This window comes from Bombus impatiens, unplaced genomic scaffold, assembly GCF_000188095.3.
Source record: "Bombus impatiens unplaced genomic scaffold, BIMP_2.2 scf_0418, whole genome shotgun sequence".
In the NCBI taxonomy this organism is placed as follows: Eukaryota; Metazoa; Arthropoda; class Insecta; order Hymenoptera; family Apidae; genus Bombus; species Bombus impatiens.
The window spans coordinates 2414226-2432584 of record NT_176837.1 but is presented as its reverse complement, the minus strand read 5'-3'; the positions used below and the strand labels follow the sequence as shown (position 1 = coordinate 2432584).

The 18359-nt window shown below is 34.8% G+C and overlaps 2 protein-coding genes across 4 annotated transcripts in view; both read left to right on the top strand.

The window, feature by feature from the left end:
• Positions 1–350: 350 nt before the first annotated feature.
• On the top strand, positions 351–12796 carry LOC100748647 (von Willebrand factor A domain-containing protein 8). 3 transcript variants are annotated; one of them, XM_012386865.3, is made up of 19 exons: positions 351–459; positions 536–619; positions 702–1123; positions 1197–1361; positions 6354–6512; positions 6597–6833; positions 6905–7117; positions 7203–7363; positions 7428–7710; positions 7798–8496; positions 8867–9247; positions 9352–9503; positions 9675–10104; positions 10173–10927; positions 11005–11315; positions 11384–11635; positions 11821–12215; positions 12289–12527; positions 12611–12796. In XM_012386865.3, exons 1-19 carry the CDS (start codon positions 351–353, stop codon positions 12726–12728), a joined length of 5565 nt encoding a protein of 1854 aa, XP_012242288.1. In that variant the 3' UTR covers positions 12729–12796. The 3 variants fall into 3 exon arrangements, with proteins under 3 accessions (XP_012242288.1, XP_033177179.1, XP_024224077.1); XM_033321288.1 differs by lacking the exons at positions 351–459; positions 536–619; positions 702–1123; positions 1197–1361 and adding an exon at positions 3335–3576 and having other exon boundaries at positions 6638–6833; XM_024368309.2 differs by lacking the exons at positions 351–459; positions 536–619; positions 702–1123; positions 1197–1361 and adding an exon at positions 3335–3576.
• Positions 12797–13569: 773 nt separating this feature from the next.
• LOC100748169 overlaps positions 13570–18359 on the top strand; it is a 247496-nt gene continuing 242706 nt past the window's right edge. Inside the window, exons 1-2 of the mRNA XM_003490246.4 lie at positions 13570–13886; positions 17664–18228. Coding sequence (XP_003490294.1) covers positions 13585–13886; positions 17664–18228 — 867 coding nt within the window. The 5' untranslated portion in view covers positions 13570–13584. The remainder of the gene's footprint in view (positions 13887–17663; positions 18229–18359) is intronic.

Sequence of the window (18359 nt, the reverse complement as noted above, 5' to 3'; positions counted from 1 at the left end):
AATTAGACTATTGTCAAATTCCTTTTTTGTGTAATATAAACTGGTATGAATTTATATCATGTAACCTTACAGAAGTATTATATGAAGACATTTAACTTTCTTGTTTACTTGAAATATATATTACAATATAAAAGTATTGAGAAGAATAGTATTATGAAGTATTTTATTGTATTCATTTTTGTATCAACTTGTATCAAACTTTGATCACGGTAATCAGTTCATTATACAGTCATAATCTATATACATATGTATATATACCGTTATAAGTATACGTATATATTTTTACGAAGAAGAATATCTTTTCTATAATTCTTTTTAAACTGTAATGTGAAATAAATTAAAATAAGACAATGTTATACGTTTTATGTCATTTTCATCGCATGTCAACTAATCATAAAGTTTTAACGAGATCTAAAGTATTTCGTTCTAACCTTTTATTATTTACACGTTGCAAATCAGGTAGAATAAATTGAAAGATCAATTACTTGTGATATGGCGATATCACTGTAGTTTAATTATTTCATTTTAACTTTAGATAATAATATGATTGTTAGTATTGGCCAAGTTTCAAAAACAGTGAAAGCACCACAAAAGCCTGAGTATGTGCCTAGAAAATACTGTGAGTTAAATATGTATTTTCCTTACATTACTTATTTTGTTCCTGAAGGAAAGCATTATAACAGTGATTTTTATGCAAACAGTGTTAAATCTGTCTATTCAAAATGAGGATGCATCTACATTAAGGCATTTAAAATGGATGCTTCAAAAGGATGTTTTATCTCAAGATATTTTTTTAATTGGAGGTCCAGGGACTAGACGTAGAAAATTAGCTCTTGCTTTTCTCGAATTCACAGATCGTGAAGTAGAATTTATAGCACTTTCAAGGGATACAACAGAAGCAGATCTAAAACAGCGGAGAGAAATAAGAAGCGGCACTGCTTATTATCATGATCAAAGTGCTGTAAGGGCTGCAACAAATGGAAGGATTCTGATTATTGAAGGTGTAGAGAAAGCTGAAAGAAATGTTCTTCCTGTTCTGAATAATTTATTGGAAAACCGTGAAATGCATTTAGAGGATGGGAGATTTCTTGTTCCTGCAACACGTTATGATAAGTTACTCAAGGTATTAATATCTGTATACGTACATTGATTTGTTATTACTGATTAATGGATTTAGTAAATGTGTACTTTTTTAGACATACAGCCAGGAGGAATTAGATAATTGGAGACTAGTTAGAGTTAGCGAAGACTTTAGAGTTATTGCACTGGGTATGCCAGCACCAAGATATCCTGGCCATCCGCTTGATCCTCCTCTTAGATCTAGGTTTCAAGCCAGACATATTCCACCTCCAAGTTTCGAAGTGAGTATGTTTGATTAATAAATCAGGTATCCTACATAATTTCACTTAAAATAATTTTACTAATATTAAAAATGATATAAAAAGAATTTTACGATTAAATTATAATATAAAATTACTGTTCACCTCATCAAAAAAACGTAATAAGTGCATTATGCAATATATTGTGCAGAATTTTTACATTAAATAATTTATTCAATAAGTTCAGTGAAAATTATATATATATATAAAATTATAAAATTATACAACGCAACTCCTTCTGAGTATACATATTTATAGTACTTATTAGCAATATAGAGATTTAGAAGTTCGTGAGTTATAGGTTTTATGTGACAACGCTCAGTAATTACTGGCGCGGCTCAGAGAAGATCGTGGCGCGTGTAATTTGCTAAAGTTTTGCTTGATTTATGTAGCGTCGTATCGTTAGGTATGGGGTGCGGAGGTCGCACAAACCCCTCCAGTCGGCCATCCCTTCCGGAGCCGGTTTCCTTCCTATATAAACTGTTCGTAGCTGCGCTATGGTCACAGTCATCGTAGTTTAGATCGCGTGTCGCGAGAACAGTGGAACCTTGTTTGTCCTCCTGTTTAACTGGGAGTCAATACGTCGAAATTCGGTCGTATCACAAGTTCAACACGCGTTGTTACTGAATATAGGAAGAATTATCAATAATCAAGATACGTACAAGATTGAGAAACAAGATAATACAAAACGTCTTTTTGTATCTAAAAATTATAAGAATAAGAAATATGGCAAATTAGAAAATATTAATATTATATAAGTAAAAGAGAAACGTAACATCATTTAATGCAAATTTCTCGTGTTAATACTATATATATTAATTAAATTTTAAAAAATAATTTGGAATTTCTGATGTATTTCTTTCTTGTATATTATTGATAAATTAATAAGTTAATAAGTAAATTATAATTGAACAATGCCAGCAATATGGTCGTCATCAGAAAGACCAATATCCGTTCGTACTATCTGGGTGGACGGTATTCGACACGCGATCCTATCACCCGATGATCCATTGATCCATTCCAAATCACGTCGACGTTCACGTGTATCGAGGAATGAAAGTTACTCAACGGAGTATCAACAGTTGGAATCGAGGCTGGATCGACTGAACAATTGTTTCACAAACTTGCAGATGGTAGTTAGCAACGGTCTTTCAGAAGCCAAAGAAACTTCTCAGATATATCGCAAACTATCAGCACCTCCTTGTTCCAGAATTTCGACTAGTACGTCCGATACTAGTATCTTAGAATCTATCCTAAATAATAATAGAAAATTTAAAAAGAAGTATCGCTGTCATAAAGCAATGAAAGAAGACCCAGTATTTTTCATCGACAAAGAAATTCTTAAAAGTGACATTTGCGAAAGAAGAACATCAGAGTCGGAGCCAGATTTTAAACTGAATATAACAGAATGTGGACAAACGGAGGCAACATCCGATACTTTTTGGAACCCATTATTCGAAAGGGTCCTCCAATGGTTGGATTTGTCTGGGAAAACGCAAAATTTCAAGAACGATTTTGAAGACCACTTTGCGGAAAGGCCATCTGACGAGGAGGAACAAAAATGGAGTGCTACCAAGAGGAGACTTCCCCGTTTGAAACGTGATCCTTTCGAAGATAGAGAACGAATAACGATGAGAAACAACAAATTACCTAGAGAGCGTAATTCAGAACGCCTTAAAAAGGAAGAAAATAAAATGACGCAAGGTCGGTTGCCCAAGATAAAGAATACGAGGGAACAGTTTCAAGAATTGAACGAAAAGTTAAATAGTGCAAAAGCGTTTCCAAAGTCTGACGGAGATGAATCGAAAAATGAAATGAAAGAAAAAGCATCATCGGCGATATGGTGTCCTCCTAGCCGATTAAAGTTACACGTAGTGATACCGAGTCTCGCTTGCAAAGAGTTCCACACATCCTCGCAAGAATCATTGGTAGATGACTAAAAACAGTATTTAATCAGTCATATCATTACATGCATATTAGCAACTGTCTAATTTACATCAGATCTCCATAACATAATGTTTCTTAAAATTAATATCATCTTTTGCTGCAAGACTATCTTAAACAGGAATCTTATAAACTATATAAATTAATCAACTATTACAACATTTATCATAAGTGATATAATATACTGTTCGTAGTGATAGAATTTTATTAAAAATCCCAACAAGTTTAATACAAGTACTTACATCATCTAAAGGTAATTATCCATTATTCATACGTATACTTATTAACAGCATATAACTGAATTATTTTTAATTCTTTTATAAACACTCGTATTACTTTTATTTATTCGATTATAATGCATTATTTTGTTACATCAATTGCATTCGATACGTACAACGATAATTAATTTCTACGCGTTAGCTCGATTATTCGCGGAAATGTGTTTCCCCATTTATATAGCGGGCCTTTATTCGTTAATACTTGTGCATCGCCGTGTATCATCCTTGTTTCATCCCTGTTCACGACTTCCTACTAAAATTCAATACGTCGCGGCGTCGGAATAAATCCGGTTTTATCGAGAGTCAATTCGACACCCATTATCCTGCGCGTGAAGGAGCAGTTGGTAATGGTGCCGGCACGAGACGTCGCGACCAAAGAACCTTACACGCTTTAGCGTCGTTTAGTATTGTTTGCAAATTGGACAAAGTAAATAATATTCGTGGTAAGGGTCACATAAAAAGTCAAATATAATTAAGGGGTATTTAACTACCTTAGGGCGTTTCTTCGTGACGAGACGACAGAGCTTCCAATAATACCTTCTAAAATTATGCATTATGCAGTGCTATTTACGAACCAATAAGTTTACACGTGAAAGATCTGTTTTGCTTTAAAACATAACCGTTTAACGTAGGTTGAAAGTAGTTTTGGTACCTGGTACCTAGTTGAAAGTTGGTATTGTTATTTCAAAAGTTGAGAGCAAAACACTACTTCTTTTAAATGTGACTTTATAATATTAATTTCTTCCAAGAAACTGTATTAATCATACAGAAGTGGAGAAATTTATTTTTTCCAAATCAGACTCGGGTAACATAATGAAATCAGTTGTGCACTGAATATTCTGTGCTCATGTCTCTTTTTAACAGCGAATTACTTTGCTGAAATTACATATATACTTAGTTTCAACGAGTTACATATGTATTTAATTTTATTCTCAATGCTCCATTTATGAATTTACATAAACGAATTTATAGGATTCTTTCTTAAACCTATATTTGCGATGTAGTCTTAAAGATTTAGTTTAAAAAGAACGATGAAAATTATTGGGAATAATTGAATAATAAATCATGGTATGGTATGGTTTATATTGCATAATTGTGACATTTTTGTAAGGGTTGAATATTTTACATAGTTAAGGTAGAGAACTGCCGATTATTGTGTAATAGTACATGATTTATGAACTCTGCATTGAACCTCAATGATTTATTGGAGGCTATAAATCGCGTGATTGCAGTTTCGAACAAGACATTGATGTCATAATCGGTCAGAGTATTTTAAGAAGTTTCCGAAAGTTTGTCACTTACATCAGAGACATGTATCGTTATTTACAAAGGAATGAACAGTGTCGATCTTATCTCAGAATATAACTTTTGTAAAAAAGTTTGCAGTTATTCAACACTGCAGCAGTTCCTTTAAATTGCATTCGTTTCATGAGTTATTAGAAGTGACATCAAACGCCAAGTAATAATGCAATTTAACATGCAATCGTGATCTGTGTTCATTAATAGAAACTTTAAGTTCTATCGAAAGAGGCAAAAAGAACCTTGTAATGAACGCATACTCGGTAACGATTCGTTCGAAATATATCCACCTTTTTCATTTGTAAGAAAGTAATTGATTTTTCTACGTACGTTTACAAGTACCATAGAAATGATTCTGTATGACTATAGAATGGCTGCTTAACGTAGATTATTTCTATTTGCCCTCCACTAAAGGAACATTTTCGTGATATCATTTGTTACAATTTTACGAAAATTAATATAATAATCGCTAATTAATACAATGTAATATCACGAGAATTTGCTTTTAATGTCGTTACGAACAAGTAGAAACAATCTATGATAAGGTAGACATTCTATGATCATAACGGGCCGTTTCTATGGTACTTGTAAATGTTCATAATAACAATACAAAAATGTACGATATACGGAAGTTTATATGGTTGTTTCTGACATATCAAAATCTTAAGGTATTGATAATTAATACAAAGTATTTAAAAAAAATAATCGTGTAATCTATCATGTATGTACTTTTTAAATTTTTGAAAATTAAAATCCTCTAAACTTTTTAAGTATCAATACAGTAGCAACAATGAAATCTTTCAATAGCTGTTTCTTTGTTCTTAACGAAAATGGGGATATAAGAAAGGTTTGATGGAAATTGAATTGATATCAAGGTAGTTTCAGCTTTTTTCGCTAGATCTATTCCGAGGATTGTTAAAGCAATCGTATTTTCCCGGAAACCGCGATAATCGCACCGATAGGTCTGAGAATATAGTCCAATTGAAACTTTCCGATAGAAATCTGTAAGCTATCTAGAGAGTTTCGTGCCGAGTGGTAGTTATTATCGTACTTGGCGCGCACTGGAAAGCTCTCTTGGTGCTAATCACTCGCGTGGACTGTTTCAAACAAATTGTGGTGTAACATTCCGTACGCGGACTTGTTCACAATTATGCAGGATATGCGGTTCTCTGGCAAATGGAAATAATGCGAATACCTCGCGGAAGTAGTGTAACCATAACTTTGCTCACTATGAGGTATTCGAAGCAGCGTGAATTATTAACTTCTGTTTGAGAGTTAAAGTCATCGTAAACAGTATGCTTCGTACACTCATTGTCAGCATTGACACGCAAGAAAAGGTCTAAACAAATTTTCTTACATCATGTAAAAGAAAAAAATTGATTAGAATATCAAGCTAAAACAGTATTTAGAGAATTTTTCGAGAAATTTGTTTGAACATTTTTGCAATTTTTAGGGGCAATTGAACACATTAAAAAATCTAGTTACGCACGCTGACATTGTGAAATTAAAGCAACTATTATCGTGCTCGCACGCTTTCGTTACACAAGAGGCTGTGTCCTTAGGTCTTCCGGATTTTCCTCTCGATAATTTGACATCGGTTGCTATTATACTGGTAAATTGTTTATCCTAAATTCTTCTTTATTCTGAATTTTGATTTACCTAATGTATTATTTGTTAATTTGTGTGTAAACCGCAGGATAAGTGTCCATACCTGTCGGTGTACGATATATTTTACAGATGTTATCCGTATAAGCTATTTTTGGCAAAGGAGGGTCAATCGGCCGTCGAAAGCATCCTCGAAACTTTTAATATACCGAAACCATCAATGCACGACGGTACGATTTCAAAATTTGTAAATGTAGATAGGAAAAATGAAGGAGACAATTCAGTGAATGTCAGTATAAAGCATCCTTCTGGAGAAATAGGGTTGAACGTGAGTAGACTTGTTAAGAAAGAAGAATTTATAAATTTGCACATCATATCTCAATCGTATGTTTTAAATAGGTTCCTTGTGGCACGAAAAAGATTAATGAAAGAGCACAAGAAAGTAAATACGTAGAAACGAGTTATCAGAATAATTTATTGATAAGTTTATTGGAATCGCATGTTGTTTCTGATATTTGTTTGATCGGTCCAAAAGGATGTGGGAAATCAATAACTGTACAAACGTTAGCTAATTTATTGGGGTACGAAGTCGAGCCTATCGTATTGTATCAGGCAAGTGTCACATATTCGTACACATTTCTAAATTAATTTTAAATAAACATGCAATTTATTTGAAACAATTGAAATATCTTCTTAGGATATGACATCTAGAGACTTGATACAGCAACGGACAACATTGTCCAATGGTGATACGATTTGGAAAAATTCGCCGCTAGTCGATGCAGCTTTGCATGGAAAATTGGCTATACTGGATGGAATTAACAGAATCGATCCTAGCACTCTAGCTATTGTACATAGGTACATTGTCTTTAAACATTTTAAGCTCTCCAAATGTTCTTTTATTCGTTTTATTCATTTTTAGATTGGTTCACGATCGAGAGTTACAGCTGCACGACGGTAAAAGACTCATCAGAGCAGATCGTTACGACGAGATAAAGGAGAAGTACAATAAATCCGACGCAGAACTGCAAGAATCAGGTGTGCTGCGTATTCATCCATCGTTTCGAATTATAGCTTTAGCAGAATCACCGATGCTTAACACGTCTTCGAGGCAATGGTTGAATTCAGAGCTGCTCAGTTTGTTCCTTTTCCACGAGATGAGACCGCTCACCAAGTCAGAGGAGCTTCATATCGTTCGATCAAAGGTATTTATTATCATTTTCGTTCGTTTCTTTTAACATTTGACAGAGACGCTTCCATGTATACCAAATGATGTCTTACGTTGTTTTTAGTACGGAGAACCTTCCACGGCGTTATTAAACATTCTGGAATTGGCACACGTACTGCGATCCTCCAGCGATCCAACTTTACAGTCCTTAGCTAGCTTTCTCAGTACGAGACAGCTTCTGAGGATAGCAGAAAGGATGCACAAGTTCCAAACTGACGATGCTTATAGCGCAGTGCAACGCTCTTGTCTGGCTCGTTTCTTACCAACGATAGCGAAACAAGCACTGGACGATTGCTGCAATAGCGTAGATATCGTTGCAACGAAAAATACGGTAGACCAGAACATCAAGTGTCAAATTAATGGGAATACGGTAAAAATTGGTAATACGGTTACCGAACGATACAACACGACAGCTTTGACAAAAGTACCTGATGTTTTATTTTACGACGTGCCGCAACACGTTGCGCTATTGGAGAATCTACTGCAAGACTTTAGTTTGGGACAGAATCTGTTGCTAGTTGGAAACCAGGGTGTCGGCAAAAATAAAATCGTCGATCGATTGTTACAACTTCTAAATAGGCCGCGTGAATATATACAACTACACAGGGACACTACTGTTCAAACTTTAACTCTTCAACCAATGGTTAGGGATGGAAAAGTTGTGTACGAAGACTCGCCACTCGTGCAAGCTGTTAAATTGGGACACGTGCTCGTCGTTGATGAAGCAGACAAAGCTCCAACCCATGTTACGTGTATTTTAAAGGTATGTACGTGCAAACTAAGTTATATCGGATGTGTTATCCCACAGAAATTAGTAGCCCACATAAAAGAGACGTGTATAGCTAATGAATCTGGTTTATAATTTCCGAATAATTTAATTTAGACGATCTCTGTAACAATGTTTAGATTTAATCTTTCAATTTCTATATTTAATATTTTGGAGACTAAGAAATAGTACATTTTTTATCGCCCGGACACTTTATAGCTGCACCAAATTATGGTTCCTGAATTATGAAACTTTAGCCAGTAAGATTACGGAACTTTAATGCCATCATAAGTTTTCTCAAAGTCTTAAGATTAGTCTTAAGATTTAATGCGTACAATTTCATTTTCTATGATCTTTCTGGTTCCAGACTTTAGTCGAATCTGGTGAAATGATATTATCAGACGGAAGACGCATAGTATCTTCTCTAAGTTCCGATGAAGAAAATTCGAATAAAATACTGCTTCATCCAGATTTTAAAATGATAATATTAGCAAACAGACCCGGTTTTCCATTCTTGGGAAATGATTTCTTTGGAGCACTGGGTGATCTATTCAGTACGCATACGGTCGATAATCCAAGCGTTGAAAATGAAATTCAACTTTTGAAACGTTACGGTCCGAATGTAGACGAACAAATAATATTTAAATTGGTAAAAGCTTTTGGAAAATTGCGAAATATGGCTGATCAAGGATTAGTTTCTTATCCATATTCGACTCGGGAAGTTGTTAATATTGTAAAGCATTTAGAGGTGAGCTTTTATCATTGTTTATTATTTATGTGAGCCTCGATCCAAAGCTTTATTCAATCTGTGATGTTTCGTTCATTGGCGATTTTTTTTATTTACTTTTTCAGAAATTCCCACAAGAACCGTTATCTAAGGTGGTGCGAAATGTATTCGATTTCGATCGATATAGCGAGGAAACTTTTGATACTTTAGTATCTGTATTACACGAACATGGGATTCCCATTGGAACAAGTTCTACTAATATTTCGTTAGCGAAAGAGTAAGATATTTAATAAAAAGAATTCCATTAGAATAGTTTTTACCTCGGGCAAATGAAAGTTATACGTTTAATATGTATTTTTATTTTTGAATAATATACACGTATTTAGAACAAGAATAAAGCATAGAAAGAATACAACGTTTAATATTTATTTTTCCTTTTCCTTTGCAGAATATCTTTGCCGGAAAGCAAAATTAGTGCTACCTGGAATTTTTCTAATAAGCAGGACGTGCTACGCGTGCAGGAAAAACATATTAAATTAAAACCACCGATAAGTTTAAGTCGAAAGATTTTATCTTTAGATCGCGTTGAAGCCAGATCAGCTTTATTTACTGAATTACAAAGTTATTGGACCATTCCAATTAGTGACACCGCCGTAGTCGCAGGTCTGTCAGTTATTAAAGGTACAAAAGCCGATGGAAAAGATGACGTAATTAATGTCCTTGCTACGAATCCATTAAAGATCTATAGCATGACTCAAGAATCAGATAAAGTTCAGGAAACTACGTTACATGGATTAATAAATTCTGAAAGAAGCAATAGACTTCGATTCACAATGGCGAGTGATAAAAATCAAAACGTTTTAGTCTACGAAGAAACAGTAAGTAATTTTTATATCAAATGAATTTCTTTTTATTATAGCGTATTGTACAAAATGTTTGTTTCCAGAGCAATGTTCTTTTAATAGTGAATTTAGGCGAAGGATTCGTTCAGAAGGTAGAAATATTATCTTTCTTCGATATGGCATCGGATAAAATATCAAATGCCTTGAGAAATACAAGTTTTCACCGAAAAATGAAGACGGATTTGATAAAATCCCATAATCAAATCGTTTTCTATGTCTATAATTCTAACAAGATAGAAGTGGTCGATTTAAATCGCATGTGTTTCTATATAGTGAATTTACCGTTTGAAATAGAATCAGTTTTACTTCCATCAGAAAAAAGGTGGTTGATTCAAGATAGAAATCAAAACAAATATATTCTCAAGAAATCTGTAGAATCGTCACCGTGTCCAAATGTTTTACAAGAAGTAGAAGAATCTAGTAAAAATAATTTTGAAAATGATTTATTTCTCAGTTGCACTGACAGCAACTTGAACAGCAATCTACTTAGTATAGCACTGAAACAGAAAATAGATTCTCCAAATAGATTGCTAGTATCTAACAATACCTATGCCACTATTGCTGTTGGATTTCCTGATCTAGATAGTTTTAACGAACTACATACTTGGCCAAGACCAAAACAGAGCAGAAGCTCCGCGCCCCCTATTTTTATGGATAATGGGCAAATTATTAGAACGGTTACAGCTCGTGAAGTTCCTAATGATATTCTTCCAAACACTAAAGCAAATTTAGGGGTCGTTGCTTATATAGAAATTGTTGATATCGTAAATCAGAAGCTACGATATATACCTGTACCAGAGTAAGTATATGTGATTAAATTTAATGTCCAATAATTATTAAATATGTACTTATTAACCGTATTATTTATATCTTTAGACTATCCACCGTATCGCATATGACTCAATTTTTGTATCCAAACAAGCAGAACTTGTATATTGCTCTTAAATCAAATCAGGATCTTGTAACGGTAGATGAAGGTGGTTGCGTTCGCCTTTGGGAGACGTCACTAGCGAATATTGAAAAATCACTTGGAGCTTGGAGAAGAATGTTGGAAGACGGTAATGAAAATTTGCAAATGACGAAAGAAAGGTATTCTGGCTTGGATGTTAGTGGCCCAAAACATGGTAAAATCGATGACAAAAACGAACCGCACGTTGGAGGCAATACATGGGCAGGAGGAACCGGAGGTATGGTGTGTGATGTACTAAACACAACAAACGATGATGCAATATAAAATATACAATGAAAATTTCAGGAAGGGACACAGCTGGTCTTGGTGGAAAAGGTGGACCTTATCGCTTAGATGCTGGCCATACGGTGCATCAACTTAGCGACAAAGAAAAGAACGCGGTACCAGAACATATTAAAAAGGCAGCGAGAGAAATGGGTCTTAAAGCCTTTCAGCAACGACTAAGAGAAATTAATATGAGCGAATATGATCATAATCTTTATTCCCAATTCAGTGACGCTGTCCAGAAGCAAGTTAAAGCGTTAAGAACTATAATAGGTTAATATTATCCGCATATTGCTATATCAGTATACATTTCTAGACTAATTAAGGATGTATCAGATATCTGACAAACTTTAATGCGTCATTCGAATTAAATATTTATGCTTGGAAGAAATAATTTATAACTATGAAATATTTATTTTATGTTAATAAAGTTAGAATGCTTCAATTACGTTTTACAGATAGTCTACAGGCAAAAAGTAAAGAACGTCAATGGTGCAGGCACCAAACTTCCGGTGAGCTAGACGATACTAAATTAATCGAAGGATTAACAGGGGAAAGAACAATTTATCGAAGAAGGGCGGAGAAAGAACCCGAGCTCGGCACTCCTCCGACAAAACCGAAGCGTTTAAAATTAGTAGTGGACGTTTCTGGTAGCATGTATAGGTTTAATGGTTATGATGGACGTCTTGATAGAGAAATGGAAGCTTGTGTTATGGTAATGGAGGCGTTTAGTGGGTACGAAGGGAAGTTTCAGTACGATATCGTTGGCCATTCCGGTGATGACTATAATATTGTTTTTGTAAAGCATACTCAACCGCCGGCTAATAATAAGCGTAGATTGGAAGTAATAAAGGTAATAGTAGTTAAAAAACATTGTTCCAATTAAACGTGAGGTGCGGTATTACGAACGATATAATTTTTTTTAGACGATGCATGCACACTCACAATTTTGCATGTCTGGCGATAATACTTTAGAGGCGACTCAACATGCGATCGCGAATCTAGCGAAAGAAGACGCCGATGAATGTATCGTTGTTGTACTGTCGGACGCCAATTTTGAACGTTATGGTATTCGTCCCGAGCTATTTACAAAAATTCTTACATCGAATGCAGATGTTAATGCATTTGCTATATTTATTGGTTCTTTAGGCGATCAAGCTTTTTAGTAAGTATATTGTTTGATATTCGTAAAATGTTTGAATACTTTGTAAAAAACTACAGATAAAAATGTATATTTTTAATTTTAAGTTTAACCAAGAAGATAGCCTCGGGACGTGCGTTTGTCTGTATGGATCTCAAGGATATACCTCGAATCTTGCAACAAATATTTGCTGCTTCTTTGTTAAGTACTACAAGATCCGGTTGATGTATCGCTGATGTAATTACTTTGTTATCAATCTTTAAATAAATATTTATAAGGATACAAATCGTTAATAGCTAAGAAATGTATTGTAATATATATTTGGTATTTGGTATTTGGTATTATTATTAATTTTTTATATATACATATGTAATAGAATTATTTTCATCAAAATAATTTATTTTTACATTAAAATTAGTACTAATAATTAGCACTAATTAATTAATTCTACCATATTTTGTATTATTTTTCTTATTATAATTACTTTAAAATATTTACTAATTTAAAACATGCAATACTTTTGCAAATATTGGTATCATTCTATTCATTACATTTGACTATCTATTAACAATAGAACATCGAATCTTACCGAAATTAACCGAAAACACTCGAAATATTCAAAAACGTATCTTTACATTTTCATTCAATTTGCCCATAAATACAATTAATATAAATCTATTTATCCCATATACGTCACAACCAATTTATTTTATGATTAACACTTCAAAATAATACAAAAATGCTCTTATACAAAAAACAAAATATCTTACCGAGCAGTCCGCGAAATGAGCCAAAATCGTCTCCAAACCAGTCAAGAAACATTGCACTTTACACTTTGAAAAAAGATATTATATGTTACACACGCTGAATTTATTCCACGTGTTTATCGAAGAATTATATCGTGTAGGGGGAGGTTTGGTGCTCGCGCATCGCTAGGAGTCAGGACTCGATGAGTGATGGTGAGGGTTAGGGAAAAATGGGGGTGACGTTGCGAGTCGAAGTTGGCCGAACACAGCCGAAGCGAATCGAGAGTGTCGAGTGGTGTGGGGCGTGCATTTATTAGTCGCACGCCGGTCGTTGAATGGAGCGGGTGTGGAGACGTGTACAAGGTGCCGGGCGTCGCGGTGCCACAGCTCGCTGTGGTTGCCCTGTGCAGCCTTGTCAGCTGCACGTGGACCAACGCGCGAAACGAGGAGGCGGTCGAAAATCTCGCGGTGGACCGCAAACGATCGTGTGCGGTTGTCAAGTGCAGCCATGTCCGGTACATCCGGTACTGATTAGGGTTCGTCGTACCCGACCCGCGGTTGGCAACTGTGACTGTCCACCGGAATCGCAACCTTGTCCGCATGTACCGCGTACATCGGCTGTTCGACGTATTCGAAGGTAAATAAATATCTGTCATTGCCTGTTTTTCTCGATAACCTCCGAAATTTGTCGTTCCTTCTTTTTCCGTTACCGTCCAATATTTGGCGCGACAGTGTATGTTGTGTACACGCTGCGAACCATTATGAATTAAAGGGGTGCAAGGAACGAAGGTCAAAGTAACCGTGTGCTGATCGTATTTGCGAATCCGTAAACTAGGCTCGTTGCGGCGCGAATATGGTGAAGTTGACATCCTTTTGTAGAGTCAGGGTAATGTGTCTACTTAGTCCTATTTTCTTTGAGTTGTTCGCAATCGAATCGTCTTATCTTGTTGATAAAATGTTTCTTAAGTTTGATGAAAAGAATTTCCAAAGTTTGATGAAAATACGAACGAATGGTTATTTGATATATATAATTTTTCGTCCCAATTCTATTGTTAGACTAAAGTTTTTCTTAAAATATTTCCTCAACATATAAGATTGAAATGAAGGCGAAATTACAATACAAAATTTCGAAGACTATGGTAAGGTTAACAATGGGAAGGTTACCAAGGAGATTCCGCGATGCATCGTAGTAAAGTAGAGGGGGAGAGGTTTGACTAGTCGAATCACCATCATGTGATTTTATTATACCAAATAAATGTAAGGTTATGGACTGATCGAATGGCTACTTCGAGGAAGAAATACATAAACCGAACGTTATTGCATTGTAGGTTCGTATTCTACAGGTTGCTCAAGAAGTGCATAATAGTTTCAATCTCGTATTTCTCTATTTATTTCGTAACAGGATCGATAATATTATATTAGAAGGAACTTTTGTCAGAAACTTTTTGCTAAAAGACAGATACAAGATAATTTTATTGGATAGTAATAGAATTTTTGATACATTAAATATATCATATAGATTAATAATAAGATTTATTAGAGTAATATTATAACGATAATTGAAATACATATATGCTATCTGCCTATAATTAATAACTAATATTTGTGTCAAGCATTGGAAAATAGAATGCACATTTATTCGCAAATTAAAATGAATAAATTATTAAGATGTGGATATTTTATTTCGTAAAATAAACACTGTCACTGTGCTACGTCTAAATGTACATGTCGTATTCATAACATTTACTTTTATTTCTTTGACTCTTTGTAATATGATTGTATGGAAACATCGTTGATGTCGACAATGTTTATTTTATAGCATAGTTGTCAGGATGCGAATTACGTTTCAACTACATGATATTCGAGTTAGTAATTACATAGGTATTTTTATTTTCGTGTTAGAACCATTAAAGTGAAAAATCGATGGGCAAAAGCGTGCTTTTTTATGAGCCAAGAAAGTGAAATGCATTAATGATCTAAAATTTGCTTTGCTTTTATCAATGTCAAATATGATTGAAACATTTTAGCAATAAAGTTTTAATAATACGTTTTACGTTGAAACCAATCAACATTGGTCTTACGAACGTAATTTTGTATAGCTTCCATCGTATCTCTTAATTAGTTTTCAAGGTAAATATTTTATTAATTTAACTTCTGGTTTATACGAGGAAGTCTTTAATAAGTGATACTTACCGTCAATTTATCAGAATATCGTTTGTAAATTGTTAATAAATCGTTTGTGAAGTTTGAAATTTAAAGTTTTAAAAAGAACACTAGGTTTGCTTGTGATTTAATTTTTTTATATATCGCTTTGAATAATTTTGCTTGTGCATGGTCTTTAAATATTGCACGTTTCAGCGTGTCATTTTGGTTTATTATGATCCTGTCTAAAAATGAAAGATCACAGCTTATCATATTGTTTGCGGATCATCCTTCACAATTTCTTTTTTCCCTTTGTTCCTCAAAATTACTCGTAAACCATTTGAAGAGAAATTTCATATATTTTAGTTTAATGAATCTCATTTTCTTTTAACAAATTAATAATATTACATTTCTATTGTAAGGACTATCAACGTAATAATAATTTTTAATACAACCAAGTATTATAACAATAAAATATAAGATACAAATATAAATTGGATAAATACAATCTCCTTCTGAAAATCGTTTAAACATGTACGTACATAGTTTTCAGCATAGCCACGGGCATGTAATTAAGCAAGTTGTAATGAGGTACAAATGTAGTTTCATAGTTTCCAATGTAAGATTTATCAACGTTGTGCGAACTGCTTTATCCAGACCTACTAACTCTATCCAATTAACAATAACTTTATTCATTTAACACGATATTTCTAACTTTTCTCGAGTGTCAGAGAAACGAAAAGCAAATTAACAAACTTATTCCATTATTCTCTTCGTTTTTCATATTATTTAATTTATCAAAATAAATCATATACGAACAAATACTGTTTCTGTTTAAGCGAAGGATATTTATATTTATATTTACTTATATCTTTATAGCAAAAGTTGTATCGAACACGGGAAGACGACTTTAAATTCGACCAGAAGCAGATAACGCTCGATCAAATCGGTCTACGTCGCAATAGATATCATCAGGATCTGGCAGAGCATAGCTGTGATTACAGGCAAAGCCAATAGCATTTGGTAGGACTTATCTAAGCTAATATGAATCGACTGGACATGACAGAAAGCATTAAAAGCCAACAGGATTCAGCAGGATATAATATATCTTGGTACAATATGATTCGAACGTTGTAAAAATAGCCGAAACATCGGTAGAATTTAGTCGATATCGAGTAAGAAAAGTTAAAGTCAGTTAAATTCAAAGAAATCTGTAGGAATGCTGATCGTACAGTTCAATAATAATAAATGGCGCCACGTTCATGCGTATGGTCATATAGAAATCAATATATAGGTCACGGTGTCAATGGCACTTACCTCCATTCTGTGAAGTTGGAATTTGATTCATAGAATTTGATTTTGATCGTAAATAACCGAATTGTATAATAACTACGCTTCCGTATTGAAGAGTGTAAGATGAGATGAGAAAGATCATGAAAGAGTTTTGGATTTAATACAAGTAATTTTCACATTTATAGATGCGATCTATATACTAGTCTTGTTTTGAGTTAGAGCTTTCATAAAACTCTATTTTAATAGTTTATACAGCATACCATAAGAGCATTTCTATTGGAAGTTATACCTCTTTAACCTGTTCTGGCGGTGTACCAGAATATTGCTGATATCAGGATTTAATGTCCTTGAAGATGGTACGCTGTTCTCTAATATTAGAGCCTTGTCGCTTCATATAGTCGCGAGAAATTCACAAGATCCAAGTTTCACCATTTATAGTTTGCAATCTGTTTTACTAAATGTTAATTACTCAGAATATTGATTTTCTTCTTAAAAACTTCATTGGTATCTTCGTATCTCAGAATCTCCAAAGATTAATTTTATCTTTTCTCGAAATCAACGTCCTTTGTAAACTTTCCAAAATCCTTCAACAACAGCATGTACGAGGACAACAAAACGTTATTAGGTACCTCACAAAACAGGCCAAGAACAAGCATGTAAAATGATTTAATAATATATATAAATCATTTTTTTTAAGACCCAAAAAAGTTCAAAAATATAAACAATGCACTCATGAAAATAAAAGTAACCATTTTAGTACCAAAAAACCATATTTTTCCATATTTTTGCATCGTTCTTTCCCATCATACGAGAGGCGGCAGAACTTTCTTGATTACCCGATATACATTTTTGCATATCGTGTCCATTCTGTATATTTTAACGCTTTAAATGCATAAACATTGCGTCCATCAATTCGAACCTCTTTCAGCGTAAAATATTCTTGTCTAATTCGATATCACATTCGTTGCATGTTGCACAGATGCGACTGTCCAGAACGACCTTGTCGACACTCAGCAGGAAATGGTGGTACGCGGCACCGACTGCCAGTTCAATCCTCTTCACCCACTTTTTCTCAAGCGAGCCAGCCAAACCAACAGCAGCAACAGCAACAGCAGCAGCAGCCGTGCGAGTGCGCCGAAAGAATAAACTGCACTCACACAGGCGGCGGCGAGTGCGAGTGCAGCGAGGAAGCAAAGCCATGCTCGCACACGGTCAGGCAACGCCGGTCGCGTCGCACGTGCGATTGCAGTGGAAGTGGCACGCAACCGTGCAGCCATAAGCCACAGCACGAGGGACGGATAAAGCGTGTTAAGTGCCGCGTGAGGCGCGCCGGTTGCGCCATGGCCAGGTGTACCGCGGAACTCGCGATGCTGCACCTGCATTGGGGTCTCGCTACCGAATGTGCGCCCTGCAGGCCGCGTGCACTCACGCGACGGCTCTGCAGGAGGCAGCAAAGCGACAACGAACTCTACAGAAGCAACAGTTTCAAGTTTGAGCGGTTCGAGAGGAGCAAGGACGAGTGCGCGACTCCGCTGCGGAAACAGGTGAGTCTGCTTTACGATTCCCTTAAGTCTGGAACTAATATATCAAATATATACCTTTGAGGTACGAGTAAGATACAAAATTTTATTTCAATCATTTCGGAGTTAATCCTTGACTGACGGAAATTATAAAT